Source organism: Hesperophylax consimilis, chromosome 25 (assembly GCF_061612785.1).
Source record: "Hesperophylax consimilis isolate HC1 chromosome 25, BYU_Hcon_1.0, whole genome shotgun sequence".
Lineage (NCBI taxonomy): Eukaryota > Metazoa > Arthropoda > Insecta > Trichoptera > Limnephilidae > Hesperophylax > Hesperophylax consimilis.
In genome coordinates, this window is record NC_142860.1 from 17,913,536 (window position 1) to 17,935,972 (window position 22,437).

Here is a 22,437-nt window from a genome sequence, read left to right on the forward strand (position 1 = left end):
CACATAGGATAAATAAAATAAAAAAATAAATCATTCCACTAGTTGGTATATTTGGTAGAATATCGCATCTTCTACCAACAGAAGTAAAGGGATTAATTTTTAGCTTAATCCAATCCCAACTAAATTATCTAATAGAAATATGGTGAAACACATTACAAACTTAAAGGAAAAATAATACAGAGTGAGGTTATTAAAAAATTCAATTATAACTTGTGATGTTTTGAATATCCACAAAAACAAACGATAAATAATAAACGAACGTGCTCAAAAAAAATTTTTTGTTTAGACAACGACGGAAGATTTATGGACAGACAGGCCTGGAGTAAACAGATTCAAACGGGAAAGGAGAGACCGGAGGGACAGTCGAGTTTTGAACTTGGGTGCATTGACAGCCCCGAGAAAGGGATACAAATCAGAAGTGTTGTTTGAAATTACAGTTAATTATTGAATTCAAATGGTATTAGAGAATATTGCGGAATATTGAATTAAAGTGAAAGATTATTGATCCGGTGTTTGTGTGAAGTGAAAGTGGTTCGACTCAGTGAGAGAACAATTAATAATAATGACAATAATAATAATTGGATAATTTGTAGAGCGCCGTTTTGTAAAAACCCACCTCAGGGGCGCCAGGTGTTGTGCAATCGCGATTGTGTTATAAAGTTGTGTTGATTTAAACGTGATTTCGTATACAGTTCGAACTAGATTGCTTGTCTTAAAAACATGAAAATAATAAAAATAATGATTGCGTTTTTAAAATATAGTGAATGTACTTAAAGGCAGGAAGTGTTTAATCGGGCTAAGTTATTGATTTGGCGAGATGGCATTCTATCCACGGAGACCGAAAACCAGAGAATCAAATAGATTATTAACTGTGGGTTCGAATCCTAACAGATTAGGGAGGTACAATTTTATTTACAGGAATATTTAATTACCCTTTTATAAGCGTAGGGAGGAGGTCGAAAATTAAAGTGATTTAGCTATATAGTGTAACCAGGTAAGCTTCACGCTGAGAATGAGAGGTGCCTAACTGGGTGAGTTTTTATATTATTTATTAAATTTCAGAGGACCTTTTTAAAAGACGGATACAACCGAGGTACAGGAACTAAGTTTACGACACCTGCCGCCCAAATAATGTTATCATTAACAGGGATGTGCTAGGCGAACCGTCAATCAGCTGTGAGCGAGAGACGAGTCAACGACCTTTTCATATATAGGCCGAGAGGCGCGGAGTACAGTCAGTCAAAGGGGAAGTTTTGCTAGCGTATGCCGTCCCAAATTGAAAGCGATCGGATGCAACCAGACGGAACGAAATGAAAACTTTTCTTCTGTTATTTGACTTTCTAATTTAATACTTTTCATCTATTATTTGACTTTCTAAGTTACGAATTGGGATGCACAAAACAAATCTAAAGTCGAAAGAGGGAGATGGTAATCTCCGAAATAAAACTACCAACCGAACAACTTTTCTCAACAGGTATCTTTCGAGAGGTAGGCAGCCTCTTTAAATTAAATGCAAAAAATCAAACCAATTATCCGTTTATACCTTACCTGAGAGGATAGGTATTCAGTAGAAGTTACCCATACCTAATACACGAGGATGCTAGTAACCTCATAAAATAAATACTGGAACCAAATATTAAAATACAGACAGTCCTCATCCCAAATTTGGCATTTCGAGTAGACCTTACATATATCTCACATGATAATTGGCTGAATGGGTAGGCACACAACCTATCGTTAATAAGCAGGCAAAATGTCGACAAGATCGTCGTGTGTTACCTATGTATTGACCTAGAAAGGGATGTAAATCCCCGACGGCGTGGGAGTTACAACGTTTTCTGGAGGTGGCACGTAACTTAGGACCTTGCGTGTCACATTTTCGCGACTAGATTCGTGACAAGGGATGTCATGGTTTTCCCCTTCTACACTCAGTAAAGTAGATTTTCCTGGAGGTGTTTGAGATTGGGGCAATTCTGAAATTGGTGATGAGACCTGGTTTTCTTTATTCTGGCGTGAAGGTTGCCGATTTGGAACAAGGGGAGACCCGGCCGGTTGTGATATCCAGACACGCAGATATCGATCGCCTTGCTCAAATTATCATCCATCAGTTTTGTTTGGTAAGAGGAGGAGTCAATCTTAGCTTGAAAAAAATTCATTTCCTTTCCTCTCCTTCCCCTCCCAAAATATATACATGGATGGCGCCGACAACTAACACCATAAACTTATCGTATGTATATCACATATATACAATCTAACACTTTATTATATTCACATTACCCTACGATAGGTAGAATCGAGTAGCTAGTGGGGGGGGAGCAGGCGACTTAGAAGATAAGGTTTATAAAATGGTTTTAAAACACAGCGGTAATGGATTCAACTCACTCTATCTCAAAAGAACCAAGGGATACCACACATACATAAATAACTAGGTTTCTAAACCGAGAAACAAAAACCCAACACAACGTTCGGTGAAGCCTTTTTATACTGAACCGTCACGTGAAATGAGTACGTTCAAGGTCGTACGTCACGTAGACAAACTAGGATGTACACACTTGAAGGGGTGTGTAATAAAGAAAAGACGGCAGGGAGGACCTTCCTACCCCGGATATATATATAACCAAAGCCTTATGGAAAAGTTACCTACGGGACTTAAGGAAAATTATCGTAGAAAGAAGAGAAGGAAAAGTTTGAAGTAGAAAGGGCAGATCATTACAAACTACAACATAATAAACTATACAATATTACAGTAAAGACTGTTAGTGGTAAACGAAGCATAGAAAACCTCCTTGAAAACGGAGAATGAAAAACTGTTCAGTATTAAAATAAATTAACAAAATTATAATGACCCTAATGTGGAAAAATCTTTAAGATATGTTATTATTTATTCAGTATTATAGATATGATATTATATAGTATTGCTAATTTAAAATGATTATTGTTATATAGCTTTGAATTATGTTATTCTTCTGTTGCTTTCTAATAGTTTTGCAGTCTTATTTGTCATCCAAAACTAACCTTAGTACATTATTCGTTGCAATAATTTCAGAAATAGATGTTGTTTAATAGGTTGGATCATCAAAGCTCCTTTTCGCTTTCGAATACAAATATATTTTGTTTTATAGTGTGTCCATAAGTAGCTTCACAACAGTTTGAAGATAACTTCAGAACGTGAAACAGCTGTCACGCGTTATAATAATTATACAGCAGAACATTAAAAAAAATAAACTGTTTAAAATTGTTAAGAAAAACTATTGTTTTTTTTTTTAATAAAAATAAACTCTGTACATTGACGAACCAGCCTAATGTAGGTTGTACGTCCATCATGAACAAAGCTTTAACTAGAAAATAATACTCAACTCCAGATAAGAAGTTTTAATGGGGATTGGGTATGGGTATCCCCTTATCATTATGGAGTGAAGTTCTGTTTACCGACATTGTGAAATTAAACATCCGTGCAAGCTATCAGCAGTCTCCTACTCGAAAACCATTAAGTATGTGAAAATTCAATCATTGAGCGATGCTCCAATAAAAGCTTTCAACAGATTATGTACTTGTGTTCAAAGTTTCATGAACTATAATATGATATATGGCAGATTGGTTGCGAAACATCGCAAGTCGTTTAGTATAGTGTATAGTCGATTAATACAGCCTGAAATGGATTATTAATGTGAAATATAACTGCGATATTTATACCAACTGTCCGAATTTTAGATTTACATAAATAGATAATATAATATTTGAAGGGATGGCCCTGTGCGGGCGCAATTGGAGCAGTCCTCTACGGGCGCCGAATTGTCAAGGCGCCAAGGCGCTGATAATACCTTACAAAAACAAATCATCCGAATATTATGGATTACAGTGATCACCTACCTAGGCATCTACTGGTTTTGACAAGGGGCATACAAATTTTACTCGCGCAAGGCGCCGCGCCGTTTGGCCTGGGGCGAGTATTTGAGAATGGTTCCGGTGATTATCTAACAAGCTTACCTTAAATTTAAACTTTGTTTATCATTAAGATAATACCTGCTAAAAATATCACAGTTAGAATTAAAAATTTCACCAAACGGAAAAAATAGAAATAACCTGCTTTAAATACCGTGTATATTATACTCACTCACTATGGGCTTTAATAATAAACGTTTTTATATAATTTTACACTACTAATTCTCAACCATTAATCTCCAAACAGCATAAAATAAAGTCGCTATCTGCGTCTGACTGTTTGTACGCTTTGTTCTTCTAAAATACACTACGGATTTGAATACGGTTCTCACTATCATTTAGAGAATTTATTCCGGAAGGTTCTGCATATATAATACTTGCCAATTATATTTATAAAGTAGAGAAAATCGATTATTTGTATAAGTCTTAAAAAAATATTTTCGGAAGCTAATATTGCTAACGCCAGCTAAACCTTATTATACTTCAAATCATATATTTTTAAAACGCCTACAGAAAAGTCCACGATAATATATGTATATCTCCTTAGGATAACCCACAGTAATCATTTTTATCTTTTACACATACGATGGGTTATTTGCGAAGCTATTTTGACCAATATAATATTAATCCTAATCCAATCAAATATAATATTTACGTTGAGCATTTAATGTAGATAAAACTGTCCTTTAAAGCATATCATTTATTTGAAAATCATAGAATTAAAATTACGCCCAACAAAAAAAGAGTCCAGAAGCTTCTTTGAACGATTTTTTTTGTATAATCAACGTAAATACAGGATAGTTTTTATTATACATGATAATCATTGAACATTTCAATTACCCAGTCCTTACCCAATTACTCATATTAGTTACCCTTGACTTTAAATGTAGATAAAAATTGTTTTAATAATATCTTCTAAGATATCGCAAATTTAAAAATCATTCGCAACAACACGGTCGGCTGCACGCACAAATACAGGCGCTTCTACGAAGATAGAAAATCTGTCACTTTGCGAAATCATGAAATTGTTAACTGGTGGGTCGTTCCCTGTAACTCACTACCTTTATTCCCTATAGTTGTACAGTTCAGTAAAATCAATCCAATATTTAAATTTATAAATAAAGGTACCGATCAAGCTGTGTACAGCATACAATCACCTAATGAAGTGGAGGGTACCGGATAAATCATCACAATGATAATTCATCACATCTTTAAAAAGTTATATAAAGTCATGGAAAGTGATGAAAAAAAATATTTATTAACTGGGTTACGTACGTTAGGTTAGGTTAGGTTAAAAAAAAAAATTCATCGTTTCTTTTTATTATTAATGTGTTTATTCAGTTTTTTTTTTATTTGTACATTATTTTCTGTTACTTAGATCCTACAAAACTGATCAATCAGTTTAATTGTATGTAATGACTTTATATCACTTTATAAAAGTGTGTTGAATTGTCACTGTGTTGAGTTATCATGGAATCATTACTTTTAATATTAGCGCACTTCGTCTAACATTCAACATTTGTATTTACTTATATCACTTTTAAACCATCTTCCTCTTCTTTTTGAAGGCTTACTAAAAAAGATTTGGTTAGAAAATTAAAATAAACTAATGGTTAAAAATGAAGTGTTTGTATCTTTCCACTAACATAATATGTCAAACCGCAAAGTGATTTCTTCAAAAATAAATGAGGAATCTTTTTAATGGTGCAAAAGCTTACACACGAAAGGTAGCAATATATCCTGAAATAAAGAGCAATCCAGCATTTTTAATATAGCACGAACCATTTGGTCCATGATTCAACCATTTAATGGTGTATTCACAACCGAAGTGCAGTGTGCACTCCAATGGCTTCCAGATGGGATACTCTTAGGTTTTATGTTTATTTATTCGTGTGCGGGTAGGTACTTTTCTAACGGCGAAAAACGAGTGCATTTCTGCTTGAAATGGTTGTTCGTTTCATGCTTCGCCAGCACAAGCAAAAACATTTAACTTTTATGGCAAAATGGATTGGATTCTGTAGCGATGATCCTTTATGGCTTTGTTATACCGCGTAAGGCGATGTCATACGTAGTAATGCAAAATCATGTGTTTTTGGTTTGATAATTTGGTCGCCTAGAAATGTTTCAGATGCTTTAATTAAATACCGCGAGTAGAATACATCTTGGCCTTTGAAATAATCTAGTATTTTTTAGATTAGTCTTTTTATAAGCCCAGAAAAAAATTATGTATAAGGCCTATGAAACTGCTTTAAAGTTCAAAATCTCCTACTTACGCACCCATTTTCGGTTATTATTTTATTGTTTAATGTGGAAAATAAAGTATTTATAAAATGATCGAAAAAAATTAATATTTATGCCTGAACATCCACAAAATAAAATAAAATGCGCTTTTTGGCCATGTTTTTATCTTGCATAAATCAAAACAGGCGGATGGTGTTAAGCGGGAATTTAAACCTAATCGCCATCTACGTAAGGGTTGTTACAATTTAAAATATTATAAATAAATATTATACGACGTAGTGCATCGCCTTAATTTGAATGCATTATCAGCGGGCATTGGTAACGTGCAATAAAATTGGACAAATATGCATACTCTGCAATAAAAACAGCCAAATATGCATACTCTGCAATACAAAAGGGACAAATATGCATACTCTGCAATAAAAAAGGGACAAATATGCATACTCTACAATAAAAACGGCCAAAATGTGCATATTCTGCAATAAAAATGCTGAAAATTTTCCCTGAAAACGAGAGGAGTAAAAATATATGAATTTATTATGAAATAAAGAATTATTCGTTTTAATTTTTAACGTCACAAGAGTCCCAACTGTTCCTCAACCGTCTGGAGCCAGTGGGACTATGGAATGTTATGTTGTGAGGATTTTAGACAGGGAGAGAAAAGTGAGAGAAGTACCTACCTGGCTATTCAGCTTTGGTCCTGAATACGGTTGAAGCCATATCAAGCAACGTTTCACAGTAACAACACCAGCACTAGGTTTATGTGTATACCTAGTGTTATTATTACTACTGTTGTATTGATTAAATACACGAATATGTGAGTCTCGCCAGATCACCATTTAAAAAAAATCTATTGCTTATATTTTTCCGAATTCCGCAGAAACCGGAAAATACAAATAATAATTAATAATAATTCGACCACCATAACACGGGTATGTGCCTAGCATGGTGGTCGAAAAATCCTCAATGCATGTAAAAAAACTATTCAACGAATAAAGAAACATAAAAAAAAATATTTCTTCAAATTGTACCCATTTGAACCTACTATTATTTGTACCTTTACCATTAATTATACTTACTATATTGTACCTACTATCTACTATTATTGTACTTTTATTTTTATTTTCCGACTTTATGTCCGGGTTAAATCTTCCCCACAGGAAAAACTAAACCCTTCCACACACTTTTCCACAAATGATCATCTAGTCCAGAGGTTCCCAAAGTAATCTATATGGACCCCCAGGGGTCGATATCGGCTTGCTGGGGGTCCATGTCAGCGAGAAAAAAATTTAGGGGTCCACAAGATTCAAATGGGGGTACATGCGAGCCGACCCCCGTTTACCTCAAGTCAACGTTTAGGAGTAAATGACACAATACACCTAACACAAATAACATAGTTTTTGTAATAATAATAATAGACTGAGAAATTACTTATTTGATATTTGTATTTTTATATTTCGTAAAGTTGTTTATTGAGGTATATAAACAGAGATATACGTTCCTTTTCTGGTCAGAATTAATATATTGAAGCAAAACATTGCACATCGGAAGCCGCAAATTTTCCTAGATCCCCAACTTGTTTTTGAAAAACGTCCAGGGTAACGTTTATCAACATTTAAATATACGTCACACAGACTTAAAAACTAAGTTTGAGGACATTTTGACTATGGAAATTGAACGTCGAAGAATCGGAAATCATGTGACAAGAAGAAATGACCGGAATAAGCACTGACAATGAACTTAAGGGGCAGTTCTGTATGGTTAGCTACAGAAAGAAATTCCCGATGCTTATCCTGCATCATTTTCATTTGGTGTAATACTTCACAAGGGCGCCCCTGTCTGCACAATGCAAATACAGAGGAACTATTCCGCCACCCGGTTGTTGGACAGGCAAGGGAAGGGAATTATTAAAATCACAGTAATTTACAAGATTTCCATAAAATTACGTTTTTTGACGAGTGCAGGAGATTGCGTTTATTGTTAAGGCGATGCACTACGTCGTATAATATTTTTAATTGAGCCACTATCAATAGCAACCCTTACGTAGATGGCTATAAGGTTTAAATTCCCGCTTAATAATCCGCCTGTTTTGATTTATGCAAGAAAAAAACATGGCCAAAAAGTGCCTTTTATTTTATTTTGTGGATGTTCAGGCATAAATATTTAATTTTTTTCCGATCATTTTATAAATAACTTAATTTGCCACATTATACAGTAAAATTATAACCGAAAATGGGTTTGTAAGTAGGAGATTTTGAACTTTAAAGCAGTTTTCATAGGCCTTATACATTATTTTTTTCTGGGCTTATAAAAAGACTTATCTAAAAAGTACTCGATTATTTCAAAGGCCAAGATGTATTGTACTCGCAGTATTTAATTAAAGCATCTGAAACATTTCTAGGCGACCAAACTTTCAAACCAAAAATACATGATTTTGCATTTTTATGTATGGCATCGCCTTAAACATTCATACTAGATATAAAAATCTATTTTTTTATTACTAAATAAAAACATACAAAAAAAATAATAATTTTCAATATAAATTCTAAGGTAAAGTGCAATAAAAGTCACATTTTAGAAGTTATTTCACAATGGTTGAAACGAAAAAGGAGAAACGTGGAAGAAACAAGAAAAAAAAGGTTTCTGCATTTGGAGGTTAGAGATAGTGTAGGGTTGTATTATATTATTATCCCCGTTGCAATAAATAATGGTATGGGACATTTAATGTCCCATACAAAAACGCAAAATGTTCCGCTACCTGACAAAATGTATTTGTCCCAAATCTTTTTCTTATTATGTATTACTTATGTTACATTACTACAAATGAAGTGGTGAGGTGATTGCTGTATTGGCACTGCATCACTACGTCCCCCCTCCCTCCCAAGAAAATGAAAAACTTTTGATATTGATGTGTAGAAAAACACTAGCGCTGGAAATAGTGCAATACATACGTCGGTCGCTTGCGGGAATATGTAGGTGAATGAATGAAGAGCTGTAGTGCCACGTGATTCGCTACGTTCAACGGCAACGGCGCTACATCATCGGTTGATCGATGGTACGCACTGCAATATTTCCAGCCTAAACATTGTTAAAATTGGTTCCTTTATTTTTCAACTAATATATTTAAAAATACACACCTTATAGTGAATACTCTATGGTATGGAAGCTAAAATTAAATTCAGTAGCAAAAAAGAGCTACTGATCAAAAAATCATCTTCCCTTAGCTTGCATACAGAGTCTAAATCAGTTTTTAATGCACAATATTAGCGATGCCAAAAAAATTCCTAAAAATAAATAACTCATAAATTCAACAATTTATAAGTTCTCAAGAAAAAAAACAGATAAAATTCGAATCATTACCATTACTTTATTAAGCAGCGTACTCATCTGCGAACTTTAACTGTAACCGTTGCAGACAAAGTAATCACACTCTAAGGGCGTAGAGCGCCCTTTTATTTGCGAAAAAAACCGACAAGCTCGCAAGCCAAGTACCCACTATGGTTTTTGGTAACTTAACGGTTACGTTTATAGGTCACAGATGAGTACAAGGCTTTATATTTAATCCAAATATTCCTGTCATCTTATTGAAATAGATAGTTTGAGTAAGTACCTACTTATATATTTCAACAATGCAGGTAGTACATAATATGTATGTTTAGTGAATAAAATACAACCAGATTGATAGTGATTTTATACATTCATAGGGCATTAAATATTGTGGATATTCTCTTACCATTCTAGGACCATTCTCATTCACTACAAAACTCTGCAATTACTGGCATTTGAAGATGAAGTAATGGTGATAATAACGGTTATAGATTTGCGGCCATGAGAATATTGTGTTTAAAAATTAAATAATAATAATATTAGCACTCAATGGTAATTGTGTATTATTTTTATATTTGACTGAAACACTCCTATGAATACTTTTTAAATAATATCATAAGTTTAACAAACAAAACCCTTTAATTAACCAATCTGAAACATATTGTGTTCAATATTGTTGATAAGTTTTATCGAATTAAAAGATTGGTAGGTAGTACTTATTTCATCATTAATCGACAGTATTGAAAATGGTTCCATTTCTACAATACAAATTAAGTAATGGAAAGCTATTATTTTGTATCAGAAAACGGAAGATTGGTATTTTCTGAACTCAGCAAAATTAATAAATTAATATTAAAAAAAAAATTTCAGAGTGCATTTTATTCAAACAATTTAAGACAATATTTACTATACTGACCACATACTAGAAAAAAATCTTGATAATGCAGACTGTGGTCCACAGTAAGCCCATTATATTTCTATAATGTGAAAACAGTTATAATGCAGCGAATTTATTCATACAGCATAATTTCAATAATGTTAATAAATATTACTTGCTATTATTATACAGGGTGTATCGGCACGTACCCGACAAACTTTAACCAGCTATTTCTTAGCATATATGGAGTAAAAAATCTTATGTGCACTTTGCTGTACAGTAACGTTTTTTTTTAATAAAAAAATTAGTATTCATATTTTCACCACATGTCACCACTGTTTTATCCTTAGTCAAAGTTTGAAAACCCATCTGGCAATATTTTATTCGAATTCCGTTGAATAATGCACGTGTGTACCTATATTGGCGCACTTTTACAATCACAACGAAATGGCACGGCACCATTCGTCACATTTTTAACTATTATTATTTAGTGTGTGCGAAAGAGCGAAGACGCTTTTCGACATACTTGCTTATAACAGCTGTTGAACACGAAAAGCAATGCCAATGACAGTGATGTAGTGTGGAAATTTTTAATTTTTTTGTTTTTAATTGAAAAAAAAATGCTACCGGACAGCAAAGTGCCCATAACATTTTTTACTCCAAATGTGCTAAGGAATAGCTGGTTAAAGTTTGTCGGGTTAGTGCCGATACACCCTGTATATATGTAAGTATTAAATTCTCTGTTATACTAACTTAGTAGGTGTCGTTGTAAAATACATTATAATATAATATAATATTTATTATTATTTAAGGCCGTTAGAATGCTCAATGTGTCTTTCCGAAAGAAAGAGTTGAACAATGTACGAAGCATTGATTATTCTGCAATTCCATTTGTCGTAGATGACTCAGTTACTTCTTTCCAATATTCTTGCACACCCATTCCATTCCGTCCTGCAAAATAAACCATAGAATCATTATAGGCAAAAATGATCACAAAATTATTATCAAAAGTACTTTTTGCTTACTTCCACCATCCAATAGTTAGTAAAAATATTCACTAATACAATGATTGATAAAATTATACCCTTCAGTAAAGTTTTAAATCTAGGAAAGATAAATTTATTAGATGAATAATAAGATGGCTGCCTTTAACAATCTAAGCTCCATTTTCACAAACAAGTAACTAGTAATAATTGTTACTGTTTGTACTTTTACTGAAAGTGTATAGGATTGTCTTCAGATGTAAATCAGATTATTTCTTAAGTAGATTTCTTCTTCTTCTTCTTCTTCAATGGCACTACAGCCCATTTCGAGCCTTGGCCTCCTTTAAGATGAGCTTCCACCGCCCTCTGTCCTCGGCCGTCGTCTTCCAATCTGCAACATGGAGTAGTCCTCTGGCATCTTTCCTGACATCGTCCTCCCATCTCAGCCTAGGTCTGCCCGCCTTTCGTTTGCCTCCCGGGTGTCCTGTTAGAACCTTCTTTGGTACACGTGTGCTTGGCATTCGGTGCACATGTCCGGCCCATCTTAGTCTTTGGAGCCGTAAATGAGTAGAGAGTCTGGGAGCTTGGTAGATGTCATATAGCTCCTTATTGTGGCGGATTCTCCATGCCTCTCCCTCTCGCACTGCTCCTAAGATTCTTCGAAGTACCTTTCTTTCGAAGGTGTCCAGCCGTTCCGCAGACTTTGCTGTCAGTGTTCCCGCCTCACATCCATAGGCCAAGACCGTTCTAATAATTGTTTTATAAAGGGTTATTTTGGTTTTCCTATGGACGTTTCGGGATTTGAACACTGGCAGCAACGCGAAGTAAGTGTTGTTAGCGGCTGTGATGCGCTTTCTTACTTCTACTGGGTCTTCGTTGTCCTGCGTTATGATGGAGCCCAGGTAGGCAAACTCTTCGACCACTTCAAAGTTATAGGAGTTTTTAAAATTCACTTTATCTTTTATTCTGCGGTGTGGGGTTCTGGTTTGCATCATGATTTTAGTTTTGTTCTCATTGATTTGCAAGCCCACCTCTCTTGCTGCAGTCTCCAAAGGGTCAAACACCTCTCTTACAGCCTGTAAGAATCTTCCGACAATGTTAAGGTCGTCTGCATATCCAACTATTTGGTTGCTTTTGTAGCAAATGTTTGAGTCGGTAGCAATCATTGTCTTCCTCACGACGTGCTCCAGAACAATATTGAAAAGAGTAGGAGCTAAGCCATCACCTTGTTTCAGCCCCTGGGAGACGTTAAAATCCTCCGTTGTTTCACCTCCTATCCTTACTCGACATCGTGAACCAACCATCGTTGCTTTTACAAGCTTGACTATTTTGGGCGGTATACCAAAATTTAGGAGTATTTCATATATTTTCTCCCTATCTATACTGTCATATGCCTGTTTGAAGTCAACAAATAGTTGATATATGTCTATATTCTTAAGTAGACACATAGTTAAAATTACAATACTATTTATTTGATTAACAATACAAGAGTGAATATCTACAAGCCACATTACGACTGATCTATCCAGAGGTTAGAAATCGACTGATCGTGTTGGAACCATTGAGCTTAAGTAAACTACCCGCCGATCCTTCGGGTTTGCTTGGCAGTCTCCGTAGACCCATATACAAATCCTCTATTGGATTGTTACCAACACTACACGTGCAATAAATACATACTACAACAATCAAAATAATGATAACATTATGAGATTGAATAACATACTAATGAGTGGATTACGAGCAAGAAAAAATGGCCGATATCACTGTCACAATTTCTATTCTGGCGCAAGTGGCACAAAGCTGGCCAAGTGGCATGGCTAACAGAAAACTGTTCAACCGAATTACGCATTGGATCATCATTAGATAATTTCTTTGGTTGGCGTAAAGATGCTATACAAAACACCAACTCAAATAGGTAAAAAAACATATTTAAGAGATATTATAATAATAAGTTTGTACTATAATATAGAGTAACCTTGAGAGAGGTTTGGTGATTAGGTCAAGTTGGAGAAGGTTCAGAAGAAATTTTTGCGTTTTCCCTACCAGAGGAAGCATGACTACTACCCACGGCTCTATCCTACTGATTTTTCTTAGGTATGCTCAGAATGAACCATCTAAGGGTCAGAGAGGATGTCCACATTGTTTCACATTTCTTCATACTAATTTATGGATGGTTTGAAAACACAACCATCACGTAGAGCATTAATTTATACGTTCCTGGTGGTTAGTAATAATAATAATATATATCTTGATTTAACCTTCCAGCGGGCGCGCTGTCGTAAAATTTACGACAGACGCGCCTTATCGCTTCCCCCACTCTTTCCACTTAGTTGTAAGCATCGAGCTTCGAGCTATGCTAGAGTCAAATCAAATGTCAAACATTTACCGCAAGATTTAAATGTTTTTCTCAAAGTGAGTTACGGTAGGGCAGTTGAACCGATGACAAAAGAAGAAAACATAAGCTTCCAAAACGCCGTGTTTGTCGGTTATGTGCACTGGATAAGAAAAAATCCTCAGCATCAATGAAATATTGCCGTTGCCAGTCCTTTACATGCAAGAACCATTCTTCAGTTGAGGTGGTTTGTAACAATTGTAAGGATGGGAATATTGATTCTGACTAAATAGGTCGATAACAAATTTTGTTTTGAAATATTAAAATGTTTAGAGTGTTGCTTCGTTTTTTTTAAGAAAGTCAAAATTTTTTTTTTAAGTACTGCCTATTATCATTTTTCATATCCTTAAAAAAATTCCCTAACATTTGTATAAAGAAAACACCATTTACATGGAGAAAACTTGATGACGTAAAATTTACGACAAGCGCCCGCTCAAGGGAAATTTCTCAACGCGCCCGCTGGAAGGTTAAGAGAGTTTGCACAATACAACTAAAAAATGCATATTATGAAGATTCCATTTGAGATATGGATCAATGGTGAGGCTGAGCCACTGACAACATTCATCGGAATTCAAACATGAGTGTATTCTAATGGAGGCATCGTCAAGAAGTTAACCAGTAATGTCAATGCTTGATGTGACATATTTAGTTTTCTCGGGGTTTAGTGTTATCGGTGTTGTTCGGTGTTTAGGTTATCTTCATCACCGACGGCACACACTGTTTTATCTCCCAGTTTGCAGAACTAACTTGCCAATGGTCATGCTGATGGGAAGAGTTATCTTGTTGTTAAATAGGAGCATTTCAGATATTGACATATTTGACATCAATGAAACAGGTTTTAAACGGCAAGCTTCGGTGCTGCTTGTATAATACCTGGTTTTGTATGATTATTTTTTTTCCTTACTTACACTTAACAATATTAACTTTAAAAATGAATGAGAATTGAATTTTGAAATGTTTCAAAATGATTGAATTGAATTGAATTACCGAAATGTTTTCTAAAACAATGCCAAATCATAAATAAAGTAAATATTACATAATATCAATGTTTTTGACCAATTAAATGTCTATATGAGCAGGCAATATTGTACCTGCCAATACAAATCAGTGCCTCATCAGTACAAGTGAATAATAAATTGTTCATGTAATTTTTAGGCAAACAATTTTTTAAGTTAATCTCTGGTACAATACACAATCCGCCTATGTTGAAAGAGGTTAACTTTTATGTCCCTAACAATTATACTCGAGGGAGATCCCATGCACTCTTATATGCTCCGAAAGCAAGGACTTCTGCCTATCAGAACGCGCCAATAAACAGAGCGACTCAACTGCTTAACGATTCTGCATTAGACATCGACATTTTCAATGTCACCTACAGACAATTCAGTAACTATCTTTTAACACATGTCACAAAATAGTAAAACTGCCTCTGTAAACTTTTTAATTCGTAATCTTCTCCATGATATATTGGTGTATAACCGTTTTATAGAGAACATGAAAAAATAAATAAATAAATAAATATTTGTATTCTACCTTTAAACCATTCCTATTTGTCATTAACGTTAACATATTTAGCTAATCATTTTTATTATTATTATCATTTTAGCTATAACTATGTATTTAAACATCCATATATGTAAATTTTTGGGCTTCATGCCTGTTTTATGTACTTAAATAAAATAAAAAAAGAACTTGGTTATGTTAGTATGTTCACCTTAACTCCAGTGCCTTCTATTGCGACGCAGGCCTGTATCTGCCAAGTCCTGTCCCTCAGGAGGTGAAGACCCAACGCCTGCGCAACATCGCTGGCTGGTAATGCTGAAACATTGAAAATTAACCCACAAATTAACATGTAGTATGGATTTTCAAGCATAAATTGTCCTGAAAAGTAACTAAGTTAGTGGGAACACGAACCATTCAATGATAGCTGAGTGATCTGCCCACTGTGCTCTCATACATTATTAAACTATATTTGTTTTTATGTGAATACCGCACAATAGTCCCAACGGCTCCAAACCGTTCAGAGCCAGTGAGACTATGTCCTCAATTGGGGTATGTTATGAGGCTGAAGATAGTGGGGAGGGGGAAAATATGTGGAGAAGGAAGTTGGGGGAGTAACTGGCTATTCAGATCTGGTTACTAACTTTTAAATTTTGAATGATTGTCTTACACCATACTGAGAGTATCTTCCACTCTAGAACTTGCCGCAAATATACTGCCGAATATTTTTAATTAATGAATAATTGTGAAATAACACAAATTAATCAAATTAAATTTTCTTCACATGCCAGGATTTTAATCCATGACCTGGGAATTGATAGTCGAGAGCCTTACGCCTCAACCACGAAGGCCGTCAATAATCCTCATTCGAATGCTTACTATCTATCATTGAGGGGTTTCACATAATTCATACTGAAATGAGTAAGCATGCGTGTATGTTAATCTTAAACCCGTTGAGTACAGACTTCTATAGGAAAAATTTGAGTCTTTAAGGTCAATCAATAAATATGAATTAAATATGAATCAATAGTTTTGTTCGTTTAAAGACTTAATTCTTTCGAGAAAGGCACACAAATACAATATTTTACCGATGATTCAATCCAATATTGTATTTGTATGCCTTTCTCGATAGAATTGAGTTTTTATATGGACAAAACTATTTATTCATATTCATATTGCGTATATGAGCGCGCAAACAAATAATTTGTCTTAATACTGTAAAGCAATACCTTGCAAAAGCGTATTTAAACAAAATTAATTAATTAACGCCATCTGTGAACACGTAGAATACAACGAGCGTTGCGTTTAACCAAGGGTAAGCGAACATAAATTATCATCTACGCGTTCATAGATGGTGTTAATTTAATTGTCTTAATAAAATTCACTTTTTGCAAGATATGCTTCAAAATAAGACAAATTATTTGTTAGCCCTGTACATATGCAATATAATAATAATAAACATTTATTTGCCAATAGATAAATTTTACATATTTTTTAACATAAATTCTATTGACAAAAAGGTCACTGCTCAGCTATGCATTCCGGATCTCTCCGGGAATGCAACTGGTTTTCAGCAGTGCCTCCAATATAATAATAATAATATATACATATTTAGGTATAATAATGAACAATGAAATAATATTCACAATAAAAAATCAAATAAACACAAACAAATAAAAATAAAAATAGTAGGTATACAAATCAGTGCAAATTAATAATATAGTCAACGAAAATTCAAAATAAACAATAATTGCAACCACATGTACTTAAGTATCCCCTTCATTGTAACGATAGCAACCATTCGCAACAAAGCTTTTTGAAGCAATGCAACGATGTCGATATTCGAATTGACAGTGGTACTTCGTTCCAAAGCTTTGACGAAGAATAGCTAAAACTACCCTCAAACACAATAGTTTTATATTTGGGGAGAACGAGTTAGTGATTTATAGTGGTATCATACTATGTGTATGAGAGTCACGGGACCACTGCAATCTGTCAAACAGATGGAGTCAAGGCAGGAACCTTTGAATTCATCAAATTGAACATTTGATACAATTGGTGTAATTTCCTTCTGTTCGACATATTTAGAATCTGATTCCGATAGAGGTAAGACATTATAACAATATCAGACTCATGCATTTTGGACTCCTTGTACTTGTTTTTGAGTTTTTTTCAGTAAAGAGGGACCATATATCTCCATAGTCCAATATTGAGAGAACAAGACTGTCAGTAATAATCTTTCGTAATTTATTGATATAGGTATGATCTCTTATATTATACAGCAGACGAAGTTTCGAATAGCACCACTGTGACTTGTTTTTAATATGTTCCTCATACCTCAATTTAACGTCCACCACTATTCCAAGGTTGCGCGCAGATTCAACAAAGGGAATAGTGGTTTCACCTATTTTTACATCATGTCCTCTATTCCTTACACATGATATTTTTTGTTTAGTTCCCATTAACAAAGCAACAGTTTTTTGGGGATTGAGAAGTAGTGCATGCTCTTGTGCCCAAGCGCAAACTCTACGTTGATCACTATTTATCATTTCCACCGCTAGATGAGCGTTACATACTTCAAACGATAAATATAGTTGTGTATCATCTGCATACATGTGCGACATACAGTGTCTAATAGATTGCATCATGTCAGCGGTATATATAGCAAAAAGGAATGGCCCTAGTATCGATCCCTGTGGTACCCCTCGAGTTATTTTAACATCAGATTAATATTTTAGAGCCCCATTGATATCTCTGCAGACTGTACCCTGAGTTCTATCTTTGAAATAACTCTAAAACCATTTTATTGCTTCCATTGAAACCGAAGTATCATAACTTTGAAACAAGCAATGGAATGATCAGTAAGTCAAATACTTTAGAGAAATCCAGAAGAACTAATATTGTGGCTTTGCCTGCATCAGTGGAGGCAAGAATATCGTCTGAAATGCATTGCAGAGCTGTCGTAGTGCTGTGGCCTTTAAGAAACCCCGATTGATGACGTGGTATAATCCCGCATGTTTCAGTGTAGACTACTGTTTGGTCAAACACAACTTTTTCGAGTACCTTGGATAATGCCGGTAATATACTGATCGGTCTGAGATCGCTAAGACTAGAAATTGGTTTCTTTTTAGAAATTGGTGTTACTAAACTACTTTTCCACACTGCTGGGACTGTACCTGTCCGTAATGATTGTTTAATAATTGCTTTTTGTGGTGCTGAGTGCAAAAGGAATGATTAGTTTAATCATTGTGATACTTATGTAATCGCAACCGATGGCGTTTGATTTAATATTATGAATGTGTTTTGTTATTGTAGTTTCGTCAACCGTTTGTGAGTGAGAATGAGTTAGACACAGAGTGATTTTGTGAATTATAATGATTGAATAAAATTGGACTGTGTTCTAGATTTTGACTGTGGTTTATAAAATGATTATTTATTGCATTTGGATTATTCAACTCCATTTGTATATCTCCGCCTTTATCTTTGATATGAAGGCAGTTTTCTAAGGATATCCAGAGTTTTTTAGTTTTTTTAATCATAAACTAACTAACTAACTAACCATCACGCCGTTTCTCCGCAGGGGTAGGCAGAGAGAACGGACCGCCAAACAACTCGGTCTTGGCACACACTCCTTGCCTCATTCACATTCATACATCGTCTCATACATACTCTTCTATTGTTCTGACTCTTGACATGGCCCGACTCAAGTATCTTATTCACTTGGTCGTGCCATGTCTTCCTCGGGCGTCCCCGACTTCTGCTACCATTCACATTTTTATTTTTTTTTTTAAAAGAAAGACAAACATTCCCGGGTTACGAATAACCTGACAATATTTGAAAATCTCCTACTACCACCACAGAAAGCTGAAAATGTTGCTTGTGTTGTGATGGAGGACTTAGCTGGCCGAGGAATTGAACACACTACGCCTGAGTGGGACCCAAGTGCGATGTCAACTCGGCCACCGACCGGTCTAAAATTTGCATCGTATATTCTCCTTACACTCCTTTCTTCGCTCATTCGCTCTATATGCCCAAACCATCTAAGCGTCCCTTTCTTGATCTTACTCATTACGCTTACATCAGCCTTGCACTCTTTGCGGGTCTCCACATTCCTCACACGATCATACATGGTTTTACCACACATACGCCTCAGGGATCTCATTTCAACAGCATTCAATCTACTTTCATCCTTTCTTTTCCAGTTCCATGACTCACTTCCATACATCAAGGTAGGTACCACCACTCCATTGTGGACTGCTAACTTCCCTTCTTTGGACATTTTTTTGTTAGCGCCAACTGCGTTCATTCCTCCAAATGGAGTTACCTTCATTTACTCTTCTTTCAATATTTCTATCATCCTTACCATCTCTCGTAAACATGCTTCCTAAATACACAAACTCATCCACCTGCTCCAAGTATTTCTCATTCACAGCTATATTGCACACTTTTTTCGTACTCTCTCTTTCAAACACCATTATTTTAGACTTACTTACATTCATCATTAACTCATTCTTCATGCAATCATTATACTTCGTTCATCCTAGACACAAGTCATGTTTATTATTATTAATGTTATTTTCAAAAATATATATATAATAGTATTGTCTGCATAAAAACACAATTATTGCAAGAAAGGTGTACAAACACAATATTGGATTGAATCACCGATACAATATTGTATTTTTATTTCATAAAATAATTAAACTAAAGAAGCCTATGAATGCGTAGATTATAAAGTATGTTGTGTTTATCCTTGTGCCAATTTCGTTTTGAACCAAACAGAGCATTTCTGCCTCACTAAATAAGTATATCGTCGACGGCAATCCATCTCTGTATATGCAACATTACCACGTAAGTCATCCTGCGATGCCATTTGATGGCGGTAATAAACCTACTTCGGCTGGATTAATATAGAATTTATTTTTTGAGAATAGTCTTGAAATGAAAACAGAATCATCGCACACCTCAATTGTCTTTCGTATGGGTAAAATCATCGCCAGTATTTGGTCTCTCCTAAAACCGTGCAAAATATGATTTACGCGGTGATGGATTATCGTCGACGATATGTCTTATAACAACAATGTTTTGATTTCAACGGGAATGGAGACAAGCATTATCACCCTGCTAAGAGACCACCATTCAGAATCGAAACATTAGGTACTTGTAGTGGCTTTAGCTATGTTTAGGAAAGATTTCTGAAGATTCAGGTATTGCCAACCTTCACCTTCACTTCTAATTCCCTTCTTTCCACCTTAAAACATTTCCCACAAAATGGTGATGCCATAGTTCCAATGACTCCAGGCAGTTTGGACCTTGGAGTAACAATATAATAATAAAAATATGTGTACATAATATTGTTACCTCAAGATTGGCACTCTTGTACAGAATCCTTGAACATCATGAAAATTCAAAAGTTTTCCCGTGACAACTACTAAAATAAATTTCTTCATTAAAAATAGATATTTTGTACCTGAAGGGACATCCTGTTTGTTGGCGTACACTAGAAGTGGTACACCTTTTAATTTCTCATCTCCAAGGAGTTCCGCTAGCTCTGCATTAGTTTCTTCTAAGCGTTTTTTGTCAGAACAATCCACAACATAAATCTGTGTAAAGAAAAACAATTTCAATGACCAAAAATAATATAAAACACCATAATATTGATATTCAACAATTATTGTTCAATGAGAAATTTAATAAGACCTCAGAAAAAGAGTGTTGATACAATATTTTTTTTACATTAGGAGACCCAGAGGAAAATAATAGCCTATGTTATCTTGGGGATGATGTGTGTGCTGTATTTTAAGGAAATGAAGGAGAAGAGTTTCTGGGAAGGAAAAAAGTATGAGGGGTGGGTAGGAATCTGGGGTCAGTGTATCCAGGAGTGAGAGATGTATGATTCCATTCCTCCCACTGTGGTGCAAGGCGTTGTGTTGAGAGAGTCTTTTTGGAGAGGTGAAAGGGTCTTCCTTAACTGGCCTCTCCCAATCTGGCCCGTCGCACAGTTGGTGGGTAGACACATCTACCGCCAAAACCTGGATAAACCTCACCCCATGGACCTAGGCACTCCTGAAAAGTCAGAAAAAGTGGCGAAGCACATGGCATAGATGTTGGTTATTCAACAAATTGTTTGTGAGGTGGTGGTAGCCACACCCGTCTTCCAAATTGTTTTATAAATATGTATATACAAATTTTCTTACTAATACATCAGTGTTTTCAAAGTAATTTCTCCAATAGGGGCGAATTTTTCTTTGTCCCCCAATATCCCAAACGTTGAGTTTAAATCCATCAGAGAGTACAGATTTTATATTAAATCCTGCAGTTGGTGTTATGTGCGTAATGTCTTCCGATGCCAGCTTTTTCAAAAGTGTAGTTTTGCCTGCATTATCTAAACCCAGCAGAAGAAGTCTTAGCTCTTTTTCTGGCGAAGAACGAAGCTTCCTGAGTAACGCAAGAAGGCCCTGAAAAAATAAATTACAATAAAAAAAGAGATTGATTATTTCCAATACTCCCTCTCCTATATTTTCCTGTTTTGAAAAACAGGTGGTTATTTTAATCTCAAATCTAAAATGTCAGCTTTTAAAAAATTTTTACAAAAGGTACCAAAAAGGTAGTAGGTACTAATGTACTAATTATAATATTATCAAACTACAAAACTCAGTTCTTTTATACACAGAAGTAAAAATAATAGCAATAAAATCATTCAATAATTGCTTCAAATTATTATATTGTTTAAATTTGTAATATTGTGCGTAAATATAGGATAGATGGCATATAAGGGAACAGTGCCCCTTTACATTTTATCGTTAGAATCAATAAAAAGCTAAAAAAGTACCCTCTTGAACATTTTATGGCTACAAAATATTTAAATCTGAAATGTTGGTACCCTCAACTCTTGTTTTGTATATGGCGCGTAACTATAGCAACACGTTATAAACTTTTAATATCCTAATCCAATTAATAGAAAAATGTTTCGTTAGATTAAGTTGTTTTGGCTAAGAAATAAGGATAAAAGTTACATGCGAATAAATTTTTGCACGCTTACCATCATTGGATGTCTTCCAGTAAATTAAATGCTGATGAGGGAGAGATTTCAGAATTTGAAGCACAAAATAACGTTGACACTTCTCTCTGCGGATAGCGTTGAAACGGAACTGCCAACATTAAAACACAAATCA

The 22,437-nt window shown here is 34.9% G+C and overlaps 1 protein-coding gene across 1 annotated transcript; it reads right to left on the minus strand.

Moving 5' to 3' along the window:
• Positions 1-11,224: 11,224 nt before the first annotated feature.
• Positions 11,225-22,403, minus strand: LOC149411606 (ADP-ribosylation factor-like protein 3). The gene is made up of 5 exons (XM_089646794.1): positions 22,305-22,403; positions 21,460-21,720; positions 20,733-20,865; positions 15,477-15,580; positions 11,225-11,338 (listed from the first exon to the last, which is right to left on the minus strand). The coding sequence occupies exons 1-5, from the start codon at positions 22,308-22,310 to the stop codon at positions 11,297-11,299; spliced, it is 546 nt and encodes a 181-aa protein (XP_089502920.1). The 5' UTR covers positions 22,311-22,403; the 3' UTR covers positions 11,225-11,296.
• Positions 22,404-22,437: the final 34 nt, after the last annotated feature.